At 44.6% G+C, this 22,429-nt stretch overlaps 1 protein-coding gene across 1 annotated transcript in view; it reads left to right on the top strand.

Annotated features, from left to right (window-relative positions):
• LOC128701992 (C-Jun-amino-terminal kinase-interacting protein 2-like) overlaps window positions 1-22,429 on the top strand; it is a 192,577-nt gene that overhangs the window by 133,091 nt on the left and 37,057 nt on the right. The window contains exons 4-6 of the mRNA XM_070101465.1: window positions 15,247-15,414; window positions 16,363-16,482; window positions 22,180-22,356. Coding sequence (XP_069957566.1) covers window positions 15,247-15,414; window positions 16,363-16,482; window positions 22,180-22,356 — 465 coding nt within the window. The remainder of the gene's footprint in view (window positions 1-15,246; window positions 15,415-16,362; window positions 16,483-22,179; window positions 22,357-22,429) is intronic.

Raw genomic sequence — 22,429 nt, 5'->3', positions numbered from 1 at the left:
TATATATATATATATATATATATATATATATATATATATATATATTTAAAGACAAAATACATTGGTCAAACATTCACAAAAAAACAACATAGATAACAACTCAGAGCTACATCTCGAATACTTCGTCCAGCTCCCCGGCGGTGGGCCGCGTGCCCAGAATGCTGCAGGCGTTTCCTCTCTGGATCGCAACACTGAGTCTCTGAAAGAGGAAGCTGGTCTCCCTGTGGTCCTTGGTTTCTATGATGAGCTTTTCACCTAGCTCTTTGAGGAACTTTAGAGCACACTTGCCTCATGCTCCAAGGGTCTCCGACCCTATTGGAATGAAGTTATAGCAAGGGGGAAGGTCTTCATATTTTCGGATCTTCTGGGTCTCCCTGTGGCTGGCAGCTCCACCCCCTTCCACTACGGAGTATGGCAAGTAGGTGTCTGCCAATGTGGCAGCACAGGTGTAATCCCAGGCAATCTGCTTTCCATCCTTCCAGGGTAGCACAGTGGCTCCATCAGGACGCTTTTGACTTCCATCAGACCTCTGTACTTGGGGTTCCCGTTGAGCTGGGCAACGGGCTGTGGCGAGGCTTCTCTTTATGATGTCATTGACCTCCTCATGTCTGGTATACTTCCCTTCTGCTGTGTGACACACGAGACCATGAAGTCCGAATTGATCAGCTGTCGCCCTGCCGCAAATACACCTATGTTCGGTGAGGATGGGGGCGACTAGGCGAAGAGCAACACCAATCCAAATGGCCTGTGGGTCGAGACGGGTGTCCAGGGAGGAATTGGGAACAGCTAACAGGAAATCTCCTGAGTGTGGTGCTTTCACTGCCAGGAGACGAGCTTTGTTCTTTCCTGAAGCATTGGAGAGCATTGTGTTGGCGATTTTTTCCATGATCGGTTTGTCCCAGTGGGACTGTTTGTGCTGTTTGGGAGGAGCTGGTCTACTGGAGGAGTCTGTAAGGGTGTCCCACCGAATCGCTGCTTCAGTAAACCTGGGGTCTTGAGCTCCTACCACGTCTCTTAAGCGTTCGGGCACTATCTTCTTGACTAATGCACTGGAAGCCAAACACGAAGACAGAAAAGCAGGTAAAGCAACATGCGTTGCTTTACGCACCCCTATACCTCCCAGTCGCACTGGGAGGGTTGCCTGATCCCATTGCTCATCCTCTAGTGACAGGTTCAGTGCCTTCTTAAAAGTTGATCTCAGGCGTGCGTCATATTCATCGAGTGTTGGGTTGTCAAAAGAGGGTGCACATCTCAAGAAGTAAGTGAGTCTTGGCATAGTAAGACACCTTGTGAGGAGATACAGAGCATCATGGGCGTCTAGATCGCTTATTCTCTCCTCCATTCTCATCAGGTCATTCAATTTGTCCCTGAGGACAGTATCGATGGCCTGATGACCCAGCGGTGCCCCCAAGAGGGTACTGTTGGACGGAGTTGTAGTTGAGACTTCTGGGAGGACTCTTCGCACAGCATTGATTATTTCCTGGTTTGCTGTGATGATTTCACACTTGGAGGGATTGAGGATGAGTCCCAAGTCTTCTCCCTGCGTTTTCACCAGTTGTAGGTCCCCCACCAGGGACTCTTCAGTACCTGCCAGAGTGCCGTTATCCAGGTACCAGATATTGAGCTCACTGCGTAGGCTGGAAGTTAGTTCTCTTACTGCCAAGCAGAAGAGAAGTGGAGCGAGTGGGTCACCCTGCTGAACACCCTCTGATAATTGAATTTCATGTTCTCCAAACAAAAGAATTGAGGGTTTGCTGTAGCCGGCTGAAATGAAGGGAAAGAGACTGGGGAACCGAGCCCTAACAGCTGTCAAAACAGCATCTCTCTTCATATTAAAGGCATTTCTAAAATCAAGTTTGACTATGGCCTTGTCTTCTGGTAGGTCCCTGATGTAGGCCCTTGCCACATGAGCTGCAGCTTCACTGCCTTGAGAGATCCCAAAGCCCAGTTGGTGTGGCTGGAGTAAAGTGGCAGCTTCTAGGCGAATGTTTCTCACTGCTGCTTTAGCGACGAGACGGCGAAGAGTATATATATATATATATTATATATATATATATATACACACATTATATATATATATATATATATATATACATATATATATATATATATATATATATATTCAGATATTTGGGAGTGGACGTGTCAGCGGATGGGTCTATGAAAGATGAGGTGAATCATAGAATTGATGAGGGAAAAAGAGTGAGTGGTGCACTTAGGAGTCTGTGGAGACAAAGAACTTTGTCCTTGGAGGCAAAGAGGGGAATGTATGAGAGTATAGTTTTACCAACGCTCTTATATGGGTTGTGTACGAATGGTATATAATACCGACAAGATGAGAGTAAGACACATGTGCAACATCTGGGTATCTTTATTGTAGACGTTTCGCCATCCAGTGGCTTTATCAATACAAATTCTAGGACATAACTTGAAGACAGTAGAACTATGTACAGAAGACGAGGTAATCAGTCTCTCAACCTAGGAGTAGGTGCGAACAGCACCATAGTCGTGGAGATTCTGAAGCAGAAGAAAGAATCCTTGCGCTTATATAGTAACGTCAGGTGAAGCAGACGAGGACAAATTCACTGGTAGGCGGGATTCCCCAGTGGAAGTAGGTCCTTCCCAAAGAGATGGGTTAGTAGTAGCAGTAGTTGTCGTAGTCGTGAAGGTTATGTACATGTCCTCAGAATTAAGATTCCATGATGTTGCAGTGTCTGACAAGTTGTGTACGAATGGTATATAATACCGACAAGATGAGAGTAAGACACATGTGCAACATCTGGGTATCTTTATTGTAGACGTTTCGCCATCCAGTGGCTTTATCAATACAAATTCTAGGACATAACTTGAAGACAGTAGAACTATGTACAGAAGACGAGGTAATCAGTCCCTCAACCTAGGAGTAGGTGCGAACAGCACCATAGTCGTGGAGATTCTGAAGCAGAAGAAAGAATCCTGGCGCTTATATAGTAACGTCAGGTGAAGCAGACGAGGACAAATTCACTGGTAGGCGGGATTCCCCAGTGGAAGTAGGTCCTTCCCAAAGAGATGGGTTAGTAGTAGCAGTAGTTGTCGTAGTCGTGAAGGTTATGTACATGTCCTCAGAATTAAGATTCCATGATGTTGCAGTGTCTGACAAGTTGTGTACGAATGGTATATAATACCGACAAGATGAGAGTAAGACACATGTGCAACATCTGGGTATCTTTATTGTAGACGTTTCGCCATCCAGTGGCTTTATCAATACAAATTCTAGGACATAACTTGAAGACAGTAGAACTATGTACAGAAGACGAGGTAATCAGTCCCTCAACCTAGGAGTAGGTGCGAACAGCACCATAGTCGTGGAGATTCTGAAGCAGAAGAAAGAATCCTGGCGCTTATATAGTAACGTCAGGTGAAGCAGACGAGGACAAATTCACTGGTAGGCGGGATTCCCCAGTGGAAGTAGGTCCTTCCCAAAGAGATGGGTTAGTAGTAGCAGTAGTTGTCGTAGTCGTGAAGGTTATGTACATGTCCTCAGAATTAAGATTCCATGATGTTGCAGTGTCTGACAAGTTGTGTACGAATGGTATATAATACCGACAAGATGAGAGTAAGACACATGTGCAACATCTGGGTATCTTTATTGTAGACGTTTCGCCATCCAGTGGCTTTATCAATACAAATTCTAGGACATAACTTGAAGACAGTAGAACTATGTACAGAAGACGAGGTAATCAGTCCCTCAACCTAGGGACTATATAAGCGCCAGGATTCTTTCTTCTGCTTCAGAATCTCCACGACTATGGTGCTGTTCGCACCTACTCCTAGGTTGAGGGACTGATTACCTCGTCTTCTGTACATAGTTCTACTGTCTTCAAGTTATGTCCTAGAATTTGTATTGATAAAGCCACTGGATGGCGAAACGTCTACAATAAAGATACCCAGATGTTGCACATGTGTCTTACTCTCATCTTGTCGGTATTATATACCATTCGTACACAACTTGTCAGACACTGCAACATCATGGAATCTTAATTCTGAGGACATGTACATAACCTTCACGACTACGACAACTACTGCTACTACTAACCCATCTCTTTGGGAAGGACCTACTTCCACTGGGGAATCCCGCCTACCAGTGAATTTGTCCTCGTCTGCTTCACCTGACGTTACTATATAAGCGCCAGGATTCTTTCTTCTGCTTCAGAATCTCCACGACTATGGTGCTGTTCGCACCTACTCCTAGGTTGAGGGACTGATTACCTCGTCTTCTGTACATAGTTCTACTGTCTTCAAGTTATGTCCTAGAATTTGTATTGATAAAGCCACTGGATGGCGAAACGTCTACAATAAAGATACCCAGATGTTGCACATGTGTCTTACGCTCTTATATAGGTGTGAAGCATGGGTGATGAATGTTGCAGCGAGGAGAAGGCTGGAGGCAGTGGAGATGTCATGTCTGAGGGCAATGTGTGGTGTGAATATAATGCAGAGAATTCGTAGTTTGGAAGTTAGGAGGAGGTGCGGGATTACCAAAACTGTTGTCCAGAGGGCTGAGGAAGGGTTGTTGAGGTGGTTCGGACATGTAGAGAGAATGGAGCGAAACAGAATGACTTCAAGAGTGTATCAGTCTGTAGTGGAAGGAAGGCGGGGTAGGGGTCGGCCTAGGAAAGGTTGGAGAGAGGGGGTAAAGGAGGTTTTGTGTGCGAGGGGCTTGGACTTCCAGCAGGTATGCATGAGCGTGTTTGATAGGAGTGAATGGAGACAAATGGTTTTTAATACTTGACGTGCTGTTGGAGTGTGAGCAAAGTAACATTTATGAAGGGGTTCAGGGAAACCGGCAGGCCGGACTTGAGTCCTGGAGATGGGAAGTACAGTGCCTGCACTCTGAAGGAGGGGTGTTAATGTTCCAGTTTAAAAACTGTAGTGTAAAGCACCCTTCTGGCAAGACAGTGATGGAGTGAATGATGGTGAAAGTTTTTCTTTTTCGGGCCACCCTGCCTTGGTGGGAATCGGCCAGTGTGATAATAAAAAAAAAATAATAAAATAATATATATATATATATATATATATATATATATATATATATATATATATATATATATATATATATATATATATATATTTACAGGCAGTAAAATAACATTAAACAGGTGATATCACAATATGCAAAATAACCACTGTGAAAAAGTATTGAATTTCCACTCTTTTGTAATTGCTCACATATAGTTATTCATATACATATATGTGGGTGTAATAATCGCGAACAAACGATACAGAATACAAAACATCATTTAACTCTGTGGTTGTTTTGCATATACGCATGTGGGTGTGTGTGTGTGTGTTGGTGGCCTCTTGGCCTGGTGGCTAAATCTCTCGCTTCACACAGCGAGGGTCAGGGTTCGATTCCCGGCGAGGGTAGAAAGACTGGGCGTGTTTCCTTACACCGGTTGTCTATATTCACCCATCAGTAAAATGGATGCCTGGGTGTTAGTGGACTGCTGTGGGTACCATCCTGAGACAAAACTGACTTGATTTGCCCGAAATGCTCAGCATAACAAGCGGCTTTCTATATAGTAGTATGTCATTGATGTCAACTAGGACTGTATACCTTGTACATGTACTTGTAGTAAATAAAGATATTATATTATTATTATTATTATAGGTGTTGTTAATGGCCTGGCTAGCACGGTGTTTCACTAGTATTGTTCTGTCAGTCCATTGTAATATTTGCTAACTTTTAATCTTGACAGGTTGTGTTGTAACCTGACCGTGTTTCTGTCCTCAGGTGTGAGGGCCAGTGATGCACTTCATCTTCCAGGTGTGGTCATGTGAACGATCTCTAGCCAAGGATTTTGATCCCTGGAATACTGTTCGCTTCTCGTAGTTCTTATTCCCACTTACCCATTTGCCCAGCATAGGCCTCATTGCAATGGTCTTCCATTGCAGACACTGCAAGGCTCCAGGCGGACATCAACCAAATATTTCAGTGGGCTGCAGAAAACAATATGAAGTTCAACGATGAGAAATTTCAATTACTCAGATATGGTAAACACGAGGAAATTAAATCTTCATCAGAGTACAAAACAAATTCTGGCCACAAAATAGAGCGAAACACCAACGTCAAAGACCTGGGAGTGATCATGTCGGAGGATCTCACCTTCAAGGACCATAACATTGTATCAATCGCATCTGCTAGAAAAAATGACAGGATGGATAATGAGAACCTTCAAAACTAGGGAGGCCAAGCCCATGATGACACTCTTCAGGTCACTTGTTCTATCTAGGCTGGAATATTGCTGCACACTAACAGCACCTTTCAAGGCAGGTGAAATTGCTGACCTAGAAAATGTACAGAGAACCTTCACGGCGCGCATAATGGAGATAAAACACCTCATTTACTGGGAGCACTTGAGGTTCCTAAACCTGTATTCCCTGGAACGCAGGTGAGAGAGATACATGATTATATACACCTGGAAAATCCTAGAGGGACTAGTACCGAACTTGCACACGAAAATCACTCACTACGAAAGCAAAAGACTTGGCAGACGATGCACCATCCCCCCAATGAAAAGCAGGGGTGTCACTAGCACGTTAAGAGACCATACAATAAGTGTCAGGGGCCCGAGACTGTTCAACTGCCTCCCAGCACACATAAGGGGGATTACCAACAGACCCCTGGCAGTCTTCAAGCTGGCACTGGACAAGCACCTAAAGTCGGTTCCTGACCAGCCGGGCTGTGGCTCGTACGTTGGTTTGCGTGCAACCAGCAGCAACAGCCTGGTTGATCAGGCTCTGATCCACCAGGAGGCCTGGTCACAGACCGGGCCGCGGGGGCGTTGACCCCCGGAACTCTCTCCAGGTAAACTCCAGGTATCGTTAAGGGGCACGTAATTTCCCCAGTCTTCTAATAACAAGTTCATTTTTCCACTATAATCTACCTTGTTCATAATTACTATCACATTTGCTTTGTTTCGTAAGGTGAAGTCCAGGATCTTCCCTTAATTCATGGTATAACTTAACAAATCTGTGATGATAATTTTGTTGCAGAGGTCTGAGCACAGCTGACCTCTACATCACAATTGTCCTCAAAGATTTGTTAAGTTATACCATGGATTAAGGGAAGATCCTGGACTTCACCTTACGAAACAGACAAAGCAAATGTGATAGTAATTATGAACAAGGTAGATTATAGTGGAAAAATGAACTTGTTATTAGAAGCCTGGGGAACTTACGGCCTCTTAATGTAAACTTCATAAATGCTTTCTTGTGTTGCTGCTGTTAGTTTAAGAAAGACACGTAAATAAACAGGACATGTTTATTAGGGAACGTGTCTTGTTTCTTGGTGTTTTCTCACGTGTCTGTTTTGAAACCACTTGTTGGTATCTACCAGTTGACGGGGTGACATGTAGCATGGGTTAGACCGAGAGTATATTTGCCCGGCTGAGCTATAGCTTCTGGCCCAGACAGAAAACTCCTACCGACTGGCAGTGCTGCTTCCTGTATTCCTGGAGTGACTTTCATTAGTTTCTTTTTCTTGAAATACCAGACGTTACTGTGAATTTCATATAACCTGTAGTTACCAGCGGTCGCAATATACACAACGAGAAGCAATTATTACTACAGAAAAAGCGTCCCTCCTCCAAAATTTCCACCAGACAACTATAGTGATAATATAGCATTTATTGTGGTGGAGGCCAAAAACAAAAACTAGAAAAGCTAGATACAGCGATTGATAAACAAGGGTTGAGGCTCGACCGTTCGTCACTGTAGGAGTTGCCAGCAGTCACCGGTTTCTTCAACACGCATGTTATACTTTTGTATCAATCAAATAACATATTACTCGGGTAGAATTTTCCAGTAGATCCTTCATGTGTTAGCCCAAATCACCGACCAGTATGTTTTAAATAAGTGACCCACTGATCAGATCAGACTGGCTCCGAACCCTCGACTGGACCGAACCCTCGACTGGTCGAACCCTTGGCCGGTTTCAAACGGATTCGTTGGACATTAAAGCAGACTGTAAACGGATGGGGTTGTAGGCGCCCTTATAAACACAAACAATAAATGTAAAACAAACTCCAGGAGCGTACTCCGGTAAGCTGTCCTGATATAAAAGTACAGTTAGAAATAGAAATACAGATAGCTAGAGCTGTACTTAAAGAGGTTATTAATAGAGTATTCAAGAGGTTTCTAGTAGAATTACAGTAAATCAACCATTCAAATCATTATGAAGCTGTGTCTAGTCTGCAATAAATCAAACAAACAGGCTTCCACATGGCTAAATTGTCATTTTTGTGGAAATTGGTGTCACGCCCCTTGTGCAGATATCCAAGAGCTAGCTACAAGCAGTATTAAAACAGGGAAGTGTTTTTGGGTATGCCCAAAGGAGATAAATCTGTGGACTAAAATCACAAGGGTATTAAAAGAGGATAACATCAAAGCTGCTTTCAGAGACAACCTGGAAGCTTTCTACAACAGATGGGAACATAAGAAGTCTGGGCTGAATGGTACTGCCCTTGATACTGGCCATGTAGTCAGAAACTGTAAGGCTGGAGGTGATGTCCTGGTAGTCAGTAAATGTGATAGTGATAGTGCTGTCCTGGGAGACAGTAATGGTGAAGCTGGAGGTACTGTCCTGGGAGATAGTAATGGTGAAGCTGGAGGTGCTGTCCTGGGAGACAGTAATGGTGAAGCTGGAGGTGCTGTCCTGGGAGACAGTAATGGTGAAGCTGGAGGTGCTGTCCTGGGAGACAGAAATGGTGAAGCTGGAGGTGCTGTCCTGGGAGACAGTAATGGTGAAGCTGGAGATGCTGTCCTGGGAGACAGTAATGGTGAAGTTGGAGATGCTGTCCTGGGAGACAGTAATGGTGAAGCTGGAGGTGCTGTCCTGGGAGACAGTAATGGTGAAGCTGGAGATTTTGTCCAGGTAGTCGGGAATTATACGCAGGAAGGAATGCATATAAATGACCTCATAGGGGACAGGAGCCGTAGTGGGGAAACAAGTGTAGTCAAAGATAAGATAAAACCAATATTGCAAACAAGAAATACAACAGGAAATAGCAAACAAGAGGACTCCACTAGCAATAGTGAGGATATATTACCAAAAACAACTGGTGGGAGCTCCATTGTTGGTGCTAGGGAAGATAGAAATAAAACAGGTAAACATGCACCAACAGGGAATACAGTCACAGAAACCCAAGGCAAACGGAAACCAAGCCTGTGCACATACTATGCACTTGGTATCTGCAGACATGGGAAATCTGGAAAAACAGATGGGACGTGCAACTATGACCACCCTAGAAAATGCCGTGCCCATATGACAACAGGAAAATGCAAACTCCCTTCCTGTAAGCTTTTTCACCCTGAAATGTGTACCTCTTCAGTACAGGAAAGACTGTGCTATAACTTAAATTGCCAGGCACACCATCTAAAGGGGACATAAAGATACAAAACATCCAGGCCATGGGAAAACCTGGGTACTCACAGCCACTCAAGAGGGAGAGGTTTTTTAGTGCCAGGAAGGAAAAAAAAACTGGCAGGAAATGGCAGAAATTGTACACCAAATCTAGTCATTCCTGGAGTGGAACCACAGTCGATGGCCTCCACTCCAAACCAACAGATACAGATACTAATGCCGGAAAAAAGTCCCCCCCCCAGTACCAACAATACCACCAGTCCGATGACATTCTTCTTTGCAAATATACAGGGTCTAAAGCCAGCAACAAACAACAAAATACCTTTCATCCGTGGACTGCTTGCAGAGGCAAAGGCAATGTTCGCGGCTTTCACTGAGACCCACATAAAGGATCACTTAGACAACGAAATATGGATCCCAGGTTACAACCTATACAGATGTGACAGAGTGAACAGGCAAAAGGGGGGGGGGTTGGCCTGTACATTGCAGAGTCACTTGTTTGCACAGAACTGCTTAATGCCTCAAATGATGTAGTGGAAGTTTTAGCAGTAAAGGTCGAGAACCAAAACCTAGTCATTGTGGTAGTCTACAAGCCTCCGGATGCAACATCCCAGCAATTCCAGGAACAGCTGTTGTTAGGTAAGACACATATGCAACAGTTAGGTATCTTTATTATGAAACGTTTCGCCTACACAGTAGGCTTCTTCAGTCAAGTACAGAAAAGTTGATAGAAGCAGAAGATACTTGAAGACGATGTAACAGCTGTTAAAAATTGACCACTGTCTGGAAAATCTTCCAGCTCCTGCACCCAACATCTTGCTCCTGGGATATTTTCAACTTAAGGCACCTAAAATGGAGGAATATAGCAAATAATATTGTTGCAGTAAAAACACCAGGAGGCAGCTCTGATGAAAACTCACACTCACACGAGCTTTTAAATCTCTGCACAAAATTCAATTTAAACCAGCAAATAATAGAGCCTACTAGAATGGAGAATACACTAGACCTCATCTTCACTAACAATGATGATCTGATAAGAAATGTCACCATATCAAAAACAATATACTCAGATCACAACATAATTGAGGTTCAGACATGTATGCGCAGAGCCCCAGACCGACAAAATGAGATAAGTCACGAGGGAGCTTTCACCAAATTCAACTTCAATAACAAAAACATAAAGTGGGACCAAGTAAACCAAGTCCTAACCGATATAAGCTGGGAAGATATACTAAGCAACACAGACCCCAACTTATGCCTAGAACAGATTAACTTGGTGGCACTCGATGTATGCACAAGGCTTATTCCTCTAAGAAAAAGGAGGAGTAGAAGTAAAATAGAGAGAGACAGGCGCTCTCTTTACAGGCGACGGAAAAGAATAACAGAGCGGCTAAAAGAGGTCAATCTATCTGAAATGCGTAGGGAGACACTAGTCAGAGAAATAGCAAACATCGAACTTAAGCTAAAGGAATCTTATAGGAGTCAGGAAACGCGGGAAGAACTAAAAGCCATAAATGAAATCGAAAGAAACCCAAAGTATTTCTTCTCCTATGCCAAATCAAAGTCGAGAACAACGTCCAGTATTGGGCCCTTACTTAAACAAGATGGGTCCTACACAGATGAAAGCAAGGAAATGAGTGAGCTACTCAAGTCCCAATATGACTCAGTTTTTAGCAAGCCACTAACCAGACTGAGAGTCGAAGATCAAAATGAATTTTTTATGAGAGAGCCACAGAATTTGGTTAACACAAGCCTATCTGATGCTATCCTGACGCCAAATGACTTCGAACAGGCGATAAATGACATGCCCATGCACTCTGCCCCAGGGCCAGACTCATGGAACTCCGTGTTCATCAAGAACTGCAAGAAGCCCCTATCACGAGCCTTTACCATCCTATGCCCCTCACGGAAGGTTCCTTGATGTTGGTGAGGGGCTCTTGATTTAGGGAATTGGAACTGTGCTCCAGTTCCCCGAATTAAGCCTGAATGCCTTCCACATCCCCCCCCCGGGCGCTGTATAATCCTACGGGTTTAGCGCTTCCCCTTTGATTATAATAATAATAGTAATAATACCATCCTATGGAGAGGGAGCATGGACACGGGGGTCGTCCTACAGTTACTAAAAACAACAGACATAGCCTCACTCCACAAAGGGGGCAGTAAAGCAACAACAAAGAACTACAGACCGATAGCACTAACATCCCATATAAAAATCTTTGAAAGAGTCCTAAGAAGCAAGATCACCACCCATCTAGAAACCCATGGGTTTAGAACAGGTCGCTCCTGTCTGTCTCAACTATTGGATCACTACGACAAGGTCCTAGATGCACTAGAAGACAAAAAGAATGCAGATGTAATATATACAGACTTTGCAAAAGCCTTCGACAAGTGTGACCATGGCGTAATAGCGCACAAAATGCGTGCTAAAGGAATAACAGGAAAAGTCGGTCGATGGATCTATAATTTCCTCACTAACAGAACACAGAGAGTAGTAGTCAACAGAGTAAAGTCCGAGGCAGGCACGGTGAAAAGCTCTGTTCCACAAGGCACAGTACTCGCTCCCATCTTGTTTCTCATCCTCATATCTGACATAGACAAGGATGTCAGCCACAGCACCGTGTCTTCCTTTGCAGATGACACCCGAATCTGCATGACAGTGTCTTCCATTGCAGACACTGCAAGGCTCCAGGCGGACATCAACCAAATCTTTCAGTGGGCTGCAGAAAACAATATGAAGTTCAACGATGAGAAATTTCAATTACTCAGATATGGTAAACACGAGGAAATTAAATCTTCATCAGAGTACAAAACAAATTCTGGCCACAAAATAGAGCGAAACACCAACGTCAAAGACCTGGGAGTGATCACGTCGGAGGATCTCACCTTCAAGGACCATAACATTGTATCGATCGCATCTGCTAGAAAAATGACAGGATGGATAATGAGAACCTTCAAAACGAGGGATGCCAAGCCCATGATGACACTCTTCAGGTCACTTGTTCTATCTAGGCTGGAATATTGCTGCACACTAACAGCACCTTTCAAGGCAGGTGAAATTGCTGACCTAGAAAATATACAGAGAACCTTCACGGCGCGCATAACGGAGATAAAACACCTCAATTACTGGGAGCGCTTGAGGTTCCTGAACTTGTATTCCCTGGAACGCAGGCGGGGGAGATACATGATTATATACACCTGGAAAATCCTAGAGGGACTAGTACCGAACTTGCACACGAAAATCACTCACTACGAAAGCAAAAGACTTGGCAGACGATGCAACATCCCCCCAATGAAAAGCAGGGGTGTCACTAGCACGTTAAGAGACCATACAATAAGTGTCAGGGGCCCGAGACTGTTCAACTGCCTCCCAGCATACATAAGGGGGATTACCAACAGACCCCTGGCAGTCTTCAAGCTGGCACTGGACAAGCACCTAAAGTCGGTGCCTGACCAGCCGGGCTGTGGCTCGTACGTTGGTCTGCGTGCAGCCAGCAGCAACAGCCTGGTTGATCAGGCTCTGATCCACCAGGAGGCCTGGTCACAGACCGGGCCGCGGGGGCGTCGACCCCCGGAACTCTCTCCAGGTAAACTCCAGGTAACCTCCACAGCCTGCTGTTGTACTTCCTGTGTAGCTGTACATCTGCTGTTGTACTTCCTGTGTAGCTGTACATCTGCTGTTGTACTTTGTAGCTGCACATTACCTTGGGGCAGTTTTGTTGTATGTTATCGTCTCTTAATAAGGTCTCTTTATATTCTCTTATTATTTTCAGCTTTGATTCGTAATAATTTCACAGTGACTCACGAAATATCAGTAACAGGATTACAAACATATTACAAAATGAGTGGGACTTAAAACCCCGGGCGGGTGAGGACTCTCTTACCTTGAGTTAGTTTAATATGTTTATTATGCACCCCATACCCATCCTGTGGGCGGTAGTCACCCCATACCCATCCTGTTTGCGGTAGTTAAAAGATTACAGAGGTACATAATTGGTCCAGGGACTGGACCCCAAAGTTTTGATAGCTGAGCAAGTTACAGGGGCAATGAATTCACAATTTACAAAGGTAATGAACTCACAATTTACAAAGGTAATGAGCTCCAGGTAGGTCTAGTCACAATCATGACAAGTTACAAAGGTATTTACAGATTACAGAGGTACGTAATGGGTCCAGGGACTGGGCCCCCAAAGTTGTGATAGCTGAACTAGGTACAAAGGTAATGAACTCACAAGTTACAAAGGTAATGAATTCTGTAAGAATGGTTACTTACGTTTATACATGGCTACAATCATGAACAAATTATAGTGTAATGAGCAATTCACACTTCCACACCCGGTCACAACTGTAATGAGTTATTGGTGCAAATATTGATTGTTGAGACACACACACACACACACACACACACACACACACACACACACACACACACACACACACACACACACACACACACACACACACACACACACACACGCACACATACAAATTCATACACACACACACACACACACACATAAACACACACACACATACACACACACACACACACACACACACACACACACACACACACACACACACACACACACACACACATACGCAAACTCATACACACGCACACACACTCATACACACACACACACACACACACTCATACACACACACACACACACACTCATGCACACACACACACTCATATACACTCATACACATACACACGCACACACAATTACCATGAGTGGGACTTAAAACCTCGGGCGGGTGAGGACTCTCTTACCATGAGTGGGACTTAAAACCCCGGGCGGGTGAGGACTCTCTTACCATGAGTGGGACTTAAACCCAGGACGGTTGATGTATCTCTTACCATGGGTGGGGCATGAACCCAGGGCGGGTGAGGACTTTCCTGTCATGGGTGGGGCATGAACCCAGGGCGGGTGAGGACTTTCCTGTCATGGGTGGGGCATGAACCCAGGGCGGGTGAGGACTTTCCTGTCATGGGTGTGGCATGAACCCAGGGCGGGTGAGGACTTTCCTGTCATGGGTGGGACATGAACCCAGGGCGGGTGAGGACTTTCCTGTCATGGGTGGGGCATGAACCCAGGGCGGGTGAGGACTTTCCTGTCATGGGTGGGACATGAACCCAGGGCGGGTGAGGACTTTCCTGTCATGGGTGGGGCATGAACCCAGGGCGGGTGAGGACTTTCCTGTCATGGGTGGGGCATGAACCCAGGGCGGGTGAGGACTTTCCTGTCATGGGTGGGGCATGAACCCAGGGCGGGTGAGGACTTTCCTGCCATGGGTGGGGCATGAACCCAGGGCGGGTGAGGACTTTCCTGTCATGGGTGGGACATGAACCCAGGGCGGGTGAGGACTTTCCTGTCATGGGTGGGGCATGAACCCAGGGCGGGTGAGGACTTTCCTGTCATGGGTGGGGCATGAACCCAGGGCGGGTGAGGACTCTCCTACCATAGATTCAAATCCCACCTGTTACGTAATTAGTTTCTTCTTGTATGCTTAGTTTAAGTTTAACATCTTTATAATGCAGCCCAGACCCATGCCGTGGGTGGTAACTAAAAGATTACAAAGGTACATAATGGTCCAGGGACTGAACCGCACAGTTTTGATAGCTGAACAAGTTACGAAGGTGATGAACTATTTACATGTTTATATCTGGTCACAATCGTAATGAGTTATTTATGTAAACGTTAATTAGGTGGCACACTCACACACGCACACACATATATACGTATATATTATGTTAGTATAAAATATTAGAATATATTAATGGTTCTTGTAATGGTAATAGTGTAGTGGGCAGTAACTAACCACGACGCCCACCACAGCGTTCAGCAGAGCGAGCATCCTGGCGTTGAGGACACCCACTCTGGCGGAGGAGCTGCAGGAGGCTGAGTCAGGCGTAGCGTCCAGGAGCTCTACACCAGACGCACTCACACTTATCAACACACACTCAAAGCCCATCCTTGTACTCAAGTGCCACTCCTACATCAGAGGTTAGTAACTCTCTCGTCCTCCCTGCCTACCTAGGGTGTAACCACACTTACGTGATAGATATCACAGTTAAAACTGTTAGGTTGCTCACAAAGTTCATTATTTGCTGCTGCTGCATATTGTTCCCGTCTCCTTGGATTACTCCTTCATGATAAAGTTGATATGTTAGCCAAGAAGAGTACCCAGAAGGAGAATGTAGAATATAGTTTTGGTATATCTGTGTCTAGCATTATGAATAATATTAGGAGAGAAGTAAATAATGAAAATGATTGTTATAGAAATGCAGTTAGAAGCTTGAGTAGATCTATAACCCACTATGATAACATGAACATAGATAAGTATGTTTATGGAGCAACTTGCAATGTGAACAGACTGACTGATGTTGTAGTGGCCAGGCTTAGGCTTGGTTACAAGTACTGACTGATGTTGTAGTGGCCAGACTTAGGCTTGGTTACAAGTACTGACTGATGTTGTAGTGGCCAGGCTTAGGCTTGGTTACAAGTACTTCTGGCAGTTTGGCAGACACACAGATGAGATCAAACTAAATGTAAATTATGTGGTCATGCATATAGTCACTCTCTTGAACACTATGTGCTTAATTGTCCACTTATTGAGGAATACAGAGATAGACAGTATAATAACCTATGTGACATGTCAAGATATTAATGAAAATAAGATACCAGATATACTAAGCAAATTTCCTAAATGTGCTTGTAACAGATAAGTGAACCCTAGGCCTTTTGTGTATCTATATGGTCTTGCGCTACCGTCCACAGGATGGATATATATGGGGTGCACAATAAACTAGCCACGTCGGTGGCAAAATCTATCTAAATCTTCTGGAGTATCTGGAGGTGTTCCAGGGATCGCTCCCAAGGCCTGGTCCATGACCAGGCCTTGGTCATGTAACTGTATTTATGTGTACCTGTACTTCTTCCATCTGCCACCAGATGACAACAGCAGCCCAGACTCCGAGTTACGGCTGCCCATCAATGACATTGACTCTGGTAACTCAACTCAACATTCCCCGGATGGTGCCAAGTCTATGTCACCTCAGGCCACTGTTAATGGTGAGTGCCATCTCAGTACATAATCTATTTACTCTCATGAGTTTTCAGTTTTCTCTAATTTCTAAACTCTCATGTCTTTTTCACTACAGTATATTCTTTCTACATGGTTATGACTTTTCACTATCTTACATCATTTCTATACTGTCACGGATTTTCACTATCTTTAACTTCCATGCTGTCATGGGTTTCAATATTTTCTTTTCTGTATTGTCAAGAGTTTAAAAAAAATCGATGTACTATGTCCCGTGGCTCAGTTAGCATGCACTTGCTAACTGAGCAAGTGCATTGCTAACTAAGTGTCCGGGTTCAATCCTGCTGTCACTGTTCATCTAGCAGTAAGTAGATACTAGGTGTTAGAGGACTGGTGTGGGTGGCATCCTGGTGAACAAGACACATAGTCCACGATGACATACTGAATTTCTTGGTTTATCCTGGGTGGCTAACCTTCCCTACCCTGGGTTATCCAGGGTGGCTAATCCTCCTTACCCTGGGTTATCCTGGGTGGCTAACCCTCACTACCCTGGGTTATCCTGGGTGGCTAACCCTCCCTACCCTGGGTTATCCTGGGTGGCTAACCCTCCCTACCCTGGGTTATCCTGGGTGGCTATCCTTCCCTACCCTGGGTTATCCTGGGTGGCTAACCCTCGCTACCCTGGGTTATCCTGGGTGGCTAACCCTCCCTACCCTGGGTTATCCTGGGTGGCTAACCCTCCCTACCCTGGGTTATCCTGGGTGGCTAACCCTCCCTACCCTGGGTTATCCTGGGTGGCTAACCCTCCCTACCCTGGGTTATCCTGGGTGGCTAACCCTCCCTACCCTGGGTTATCCTGGGTGGCTAACCCTCCCTACCCTGGGTTATCCTGGGTGGCTAACCCTCCCTACCCTGGGTTATCCTGGGTGGCTAACCCTCCCTACCCTGGGTTATCCTGGGTGGCTAACCCTCCCTACCCTGGGTTATCCTGGGTGGCTAACCCTCCCTACCCTGGGTTATCCTGGGTGGCTAACCCTCCCTACCCTGGGTTATCCTGGGTGGCTAACCCTCCCTACCCTGGGTTATCCTGGGTGGCTAACCCTTCCTACCCTGGGTTATCCTGGGTGGCTAACCCTCCCTACCCTGGGTTATCCTGGGTGGCTAACCCTCCCTACCCTGGGTTATCCTGGGTGGCTAACACTCCCTACCCTGGGTTATCCTGGGAGGCTAACCCTCCCTACCCTGGGTTATCCTGGGTGGCTAACCCTCCCTACCCTGGGTTATCCTGGGTGGCTAACCCTCCCTACCCTGGGTTATCCTGGGTGGCTAACCCTCCCTACCCTGGGTTATCCTGGGTGGCTAACACTCCCTACCCTGGGTTATCCTGGGTAGCTAACACTCCCTACCCTGGGTTATCCTGGGAGGCTAACCCTCCCTACCCTGGGTTATCCTGGGTGGCTAACCCTCCCTACCCTGGGTTATCCTGGGTGGCTAACCCTCCCTACCCTGGGTTATCCTGGGTGGCTAACCCTCCCTACCCTGGGTTATCCTGGGTGGCTAACCCTCCCTACCCTGGGTTATCCTGGGTGGCTAACCCTCCCTACCCTGGGTTATCCTGGGTGGATAAGGGGAGGCATAACAGGTGCTGCGCGCGAGCGAAAAAAAAATCGAAAATTTATTGAAATTGAGTTATTGGTGTAGAAAAATAGCTCAACTCTGGCAATTCAGTGGTACAAGAATCAATATTCTACGACGTTTCTACAAGGAATTACAGTCATTTATATCATGTATAAATGACTGTGACATAGGCGCTGCCATCATGACTGCTCACATCCAGTAATTTTTTGGATTTTTTCCGGTTTTCTTGTGCTATTTCTTGTATTATTCTTGCTAATATAATAATTGACTATTTGGCATCATATGAGAGTGGGCGGAGTTTATACGTTTATTATGTCATATTATATCAATTCTAATAGATAAATAGGCCGTAGACTTCATATTAGCGCAATAATGAAGAATTTTCTCTCGACTCCTCTTGCCTCCCGAGTGCCATAATGTTGCAAGATGGTGCCTGTAAGTAAGTAAGTAAGTTTATTCAGGTATACACAAATACAGTTACATAGAATTATCATTCATAGCAGCATATGCCTAGGTTCTTTACACATATGCTGCTATGTATGATAATTCTATGTAACTGTATTTGTGTATACCTGAATAAACTTACTTACAGGCACCATCTTGCAACATTATGGCACTCGGGAGGCAGGAGGAGACGGGAGAAAATTCTTCATTATTGCGCTAATATGAAGTCTACGGCTTATTTATCTATTAGAATTGATATAATATGACATAATAAACCCTATAGGTGACATAAACATGACATATACACTAGAATTAATAAAATTGGCCATAATATGGCGAATGTCTATCAGCGATATTAGGAATAAAATAATTTCCCCTGCTTCCTATATCGTCATCTATGGCTTTGAGTAAGAGAAAACGGTGTTTTGGAGATGATAACTACACTAGATCTCCAGTAAACCCTGAAACGAAAAATTTTCTCGATTTTTTTTTTTCTCGAGTCGGGAGGCCGGCCGGCGTTCCAGGCGATTATCACGGAAGTAAGTTATTGACTTATTTCATGAAGGCCAGCCTTTATTATTGATTTAAATGAAATAATTTATTAAAAACAATCGTAAATCAATGATTGTTCTCATGTTTGGAAGTTATATGGGAGTAAAGATAAGATATTTACAGTGACTGCATTTACAGGAATATTGTATTATGATTGTTTTATAAGTACCAAGTCCCAAAACCACCTTTCGTAGTGCCAATAATTTAGACCTTCGTGCCAAATGCAAACTTCGGTATATACATTTTTTTTCAGCTGTTTTTTGGCCCATGTTATTGAAACTTACAAAGAATAAACTTCATGAACACATCTTCATGTACACCAAAAATGAAAGAAATCGGACGAGAAAAATAATCGAACCAAAGGGGTTACGCCTCCCCTAACCCTCCCTACCCTGGGTTATTCTGGATGGCTAACCCTCCCTACCATGGGTTTTTTCTGGATGGCTAACCCTCCCTACCATGTTTTTTTTCCGGATGGCTAACCCTCCCTACCATGGGTTTTTCTGGATGGCTATTATTATTATTATTATAATCAAGGGGGAAGCGCTAAACCCGGAGGATTATACAGCGCCTGGGGGGGGGATGTGGAAGGCATTCAGGCTTAATTCGGGGAACTGGAGCACAGATCCAATTCCCTAAATCAAGAGCCCCTCACCAACATCAAGGAACCTTCCTTGAGGGGTCTGGATGGCTAACCCTCCCTACCCTGGGTTATTCTGGATGGCTAACCCTCCCTACCCTGGGTTATTCTGGATGGCTAACCCTCCCTACCCTGGGTTATTCTGGATGGCTAACCCTCCCTACCTTGGCTTTTTCTGGATGGCTAACCCTCCCTACCCTGGGTTATTCTGGATGGCTAACCATCCCTACCCTGAGTTATTCTGGATGGCTAACCATCCCTACCCTGGGTTATTCTGGATTGCTAACCATACCTACCCTGGGTTATTCTGGATGGCTAACCATCCCTACCCTGGGTTATTCTGGATGGCTAACCATCCCTACCCTGGGTTATTCTGGATGGCTAACCATCCCTACCATGGGTTATTCTGGATGTCTAACCATCCCTACCATGGGTTATTCTGGATGTCTAACCATCCCTACCATGGGTTATTCTGGATGGCTAACCATCTCTACCCTGGGTTAACAATCCCAGCAAAATCTTATCTAGTGTCTTATGTTGTGGATTTTCTCTGTATTCTACACTGTCGTTTGTTTGTACTATTCTTCCTGCTCCTGACAAGAAAAGAAAAATTATCACTGTATTCTTAATAATAAGTAATTTATTTAAGTGTAGTTATATAACTATATTCCTTCCTGTAACTTCACAGGTGGGACACATTATTTTTTTATCATTTAACTTATGTTCAAAACTGGAAATACATGTATTGTGTTACCATGAATATCTCAGAAATATTGTACATTAACTTAGTGATAATATTCGTAGGAATAACACTTAATATTAGAAATTAGTGGATTGTATTGGGACATTGGCAATGAAATATGTGATGATTAAATAGTTTGATGGTGTATTCCATATGTCATAATTTGTACCATTGTACATCACATTACCTGTAGTATTTCAAATGACTTAATCTATACCATTGCACTTGACAATATCTGTATTCCACATAACTAATCCTTGCCATTGTACTTCACAATAACACACCTCAGGAATTTATACACAAGTGCACACAAGAATTTTAAGCTCTTCTGGCTTCACAACTGATAAGTGCTACCTGAACTGTCACTATTCAACATCTACAGATCTAAATGCTGTGCCAGTCTAAAGCCATATACAGTACGTATTGTAATAATACCTAAAAGTGGTGTTTACATTTATTATAACAGCAAAATACTGTATATGTTTACTGTTGGAAATTAACTTCAATCTTCAGGTCACTTGTTCTATCTAGGCTGGAATATTGCTGCACTCTAACAGCACCTTTCAAGGCAGGTGAAATTCCCGACCTAGAAAATGTACAGAGAACTTTCATGGCGCGCATAACGGAGATAAAACACCTCAATTACTGGGAGCGCTTGAGGTTTCTAAACCTGTATTCCCTGGAACGCAGGAGGGAGAGATACATGATTATATACACCTGGAAAATCCTAGAGGGACTAGTACCGAACTTGCACACGAAAATCACTCACTACGAAAGCAAAAGACTTGGCAGACGATGCACCATCCCCCCAATGAAAAGCAGGGGTGTCACTAGCACGTTAAGAGACCATACAATAAGTGTCAGGGGCCCGAGACTGTTCAACTGCCTCCCAGCACACATAAGGGGGATTACCAACAGACCCCTGGCAGTCTTCAAGCTGGCACTGGACAAGCACCTAAAGTCAGTTCCTGATCAGCCGGGCTGTGGCTCGTACGTTGGTTTGCGTGCAGCCAGCAGCAACAGCCTGGTTGATCAGGCGCTGATCCACCAGGAGGCCTGGTCACAGACCGGGCCGCGGGGGCATTGACCCCTGAAACTCTCTCCAGGTAAACTCCAGGTCCAGGTATGTACAGGTAAACTAGGCTTTGAATAATATCTTGCCATATTTTATACCCAGAAAAGTAATCTGATTAGCTGTCTTGTCATTATTCGATAGCTTGGCTTATCAGCGAAAGAGGGAGAGAGAGAGAGAGAGATGGATAGGGAGGGAGGTAGGAAAGGAGAGGGAGGGAGGGGGCTTTATTAGCAGATCGAGGATTGAGCCTTCACAACTCTTTGCATTGAATGACCCACATGGGTTTAGCACTTCATGATATGCAAGGCACTATCTTGCTTAATCAAGAACTTGTCTTGATCAGCATTTATTATTTTTTTTGGGTGGGTGGGTTTGGGGCTGCTGATGAAATTTTTGAGTGGCTTAATCCCCCATGTTTACCTTTGGTGATGCTTCTGCTCATAAGAAGGTCTAACATTGGTTATTAGTTTGACTGCAATACTCAATTCAGAATTTAAATTTTTTTTTTTACTTTGTGTGAAGCACTAAACTTGTGTCAGTCAGTACAAGGACTATTGGAGACTCAATCCTCTGTTCACTAATTGTCACCCAAACACTGCAGAATTATAATTGCTTATTGGTGTGGTGGTGTCCAGGGTCACTGTCGCCCATGTCACCTGGGTCTGGAGGAATGCCCTTCCCTCAGCTGGAATTACTGGAGGCTACACACCGGGGTCTCTACCGCTTCATTACCCGGCACCATGATGAGGTCGACATTGAGATCGGTGATCCTATCTACGTGCAGAAAGAGGCCGATGATCTTTGGTGCGAAGGTGAGATCCACTGCTTTACCATTTCAGGAAAAGGAAGCAGTGAATCCTTGAAATTAATGAAGGGAATGGAGCT

This window comes from Cherax quadricarinatus, chromosome 77 (genome assembly GCF_038502225.1).
Source record: "Cherax quadricarinatus isolate ZL_2023a chromosome 77, ASM3850222v1, whole genome shotgun sequence".
Taxonomy (NCBI): Eukaryota; Metazoa; Arthropoda; class Malacostraca; order Decapoda; family Parastacidae; genus Cherax; species Cherax quadricarinatus.
The sequence above is the reverse complement of the archived record's forward strand: the minus strand, read 5'-3'. Positions and strand labels throughout refer to the sequence as shown.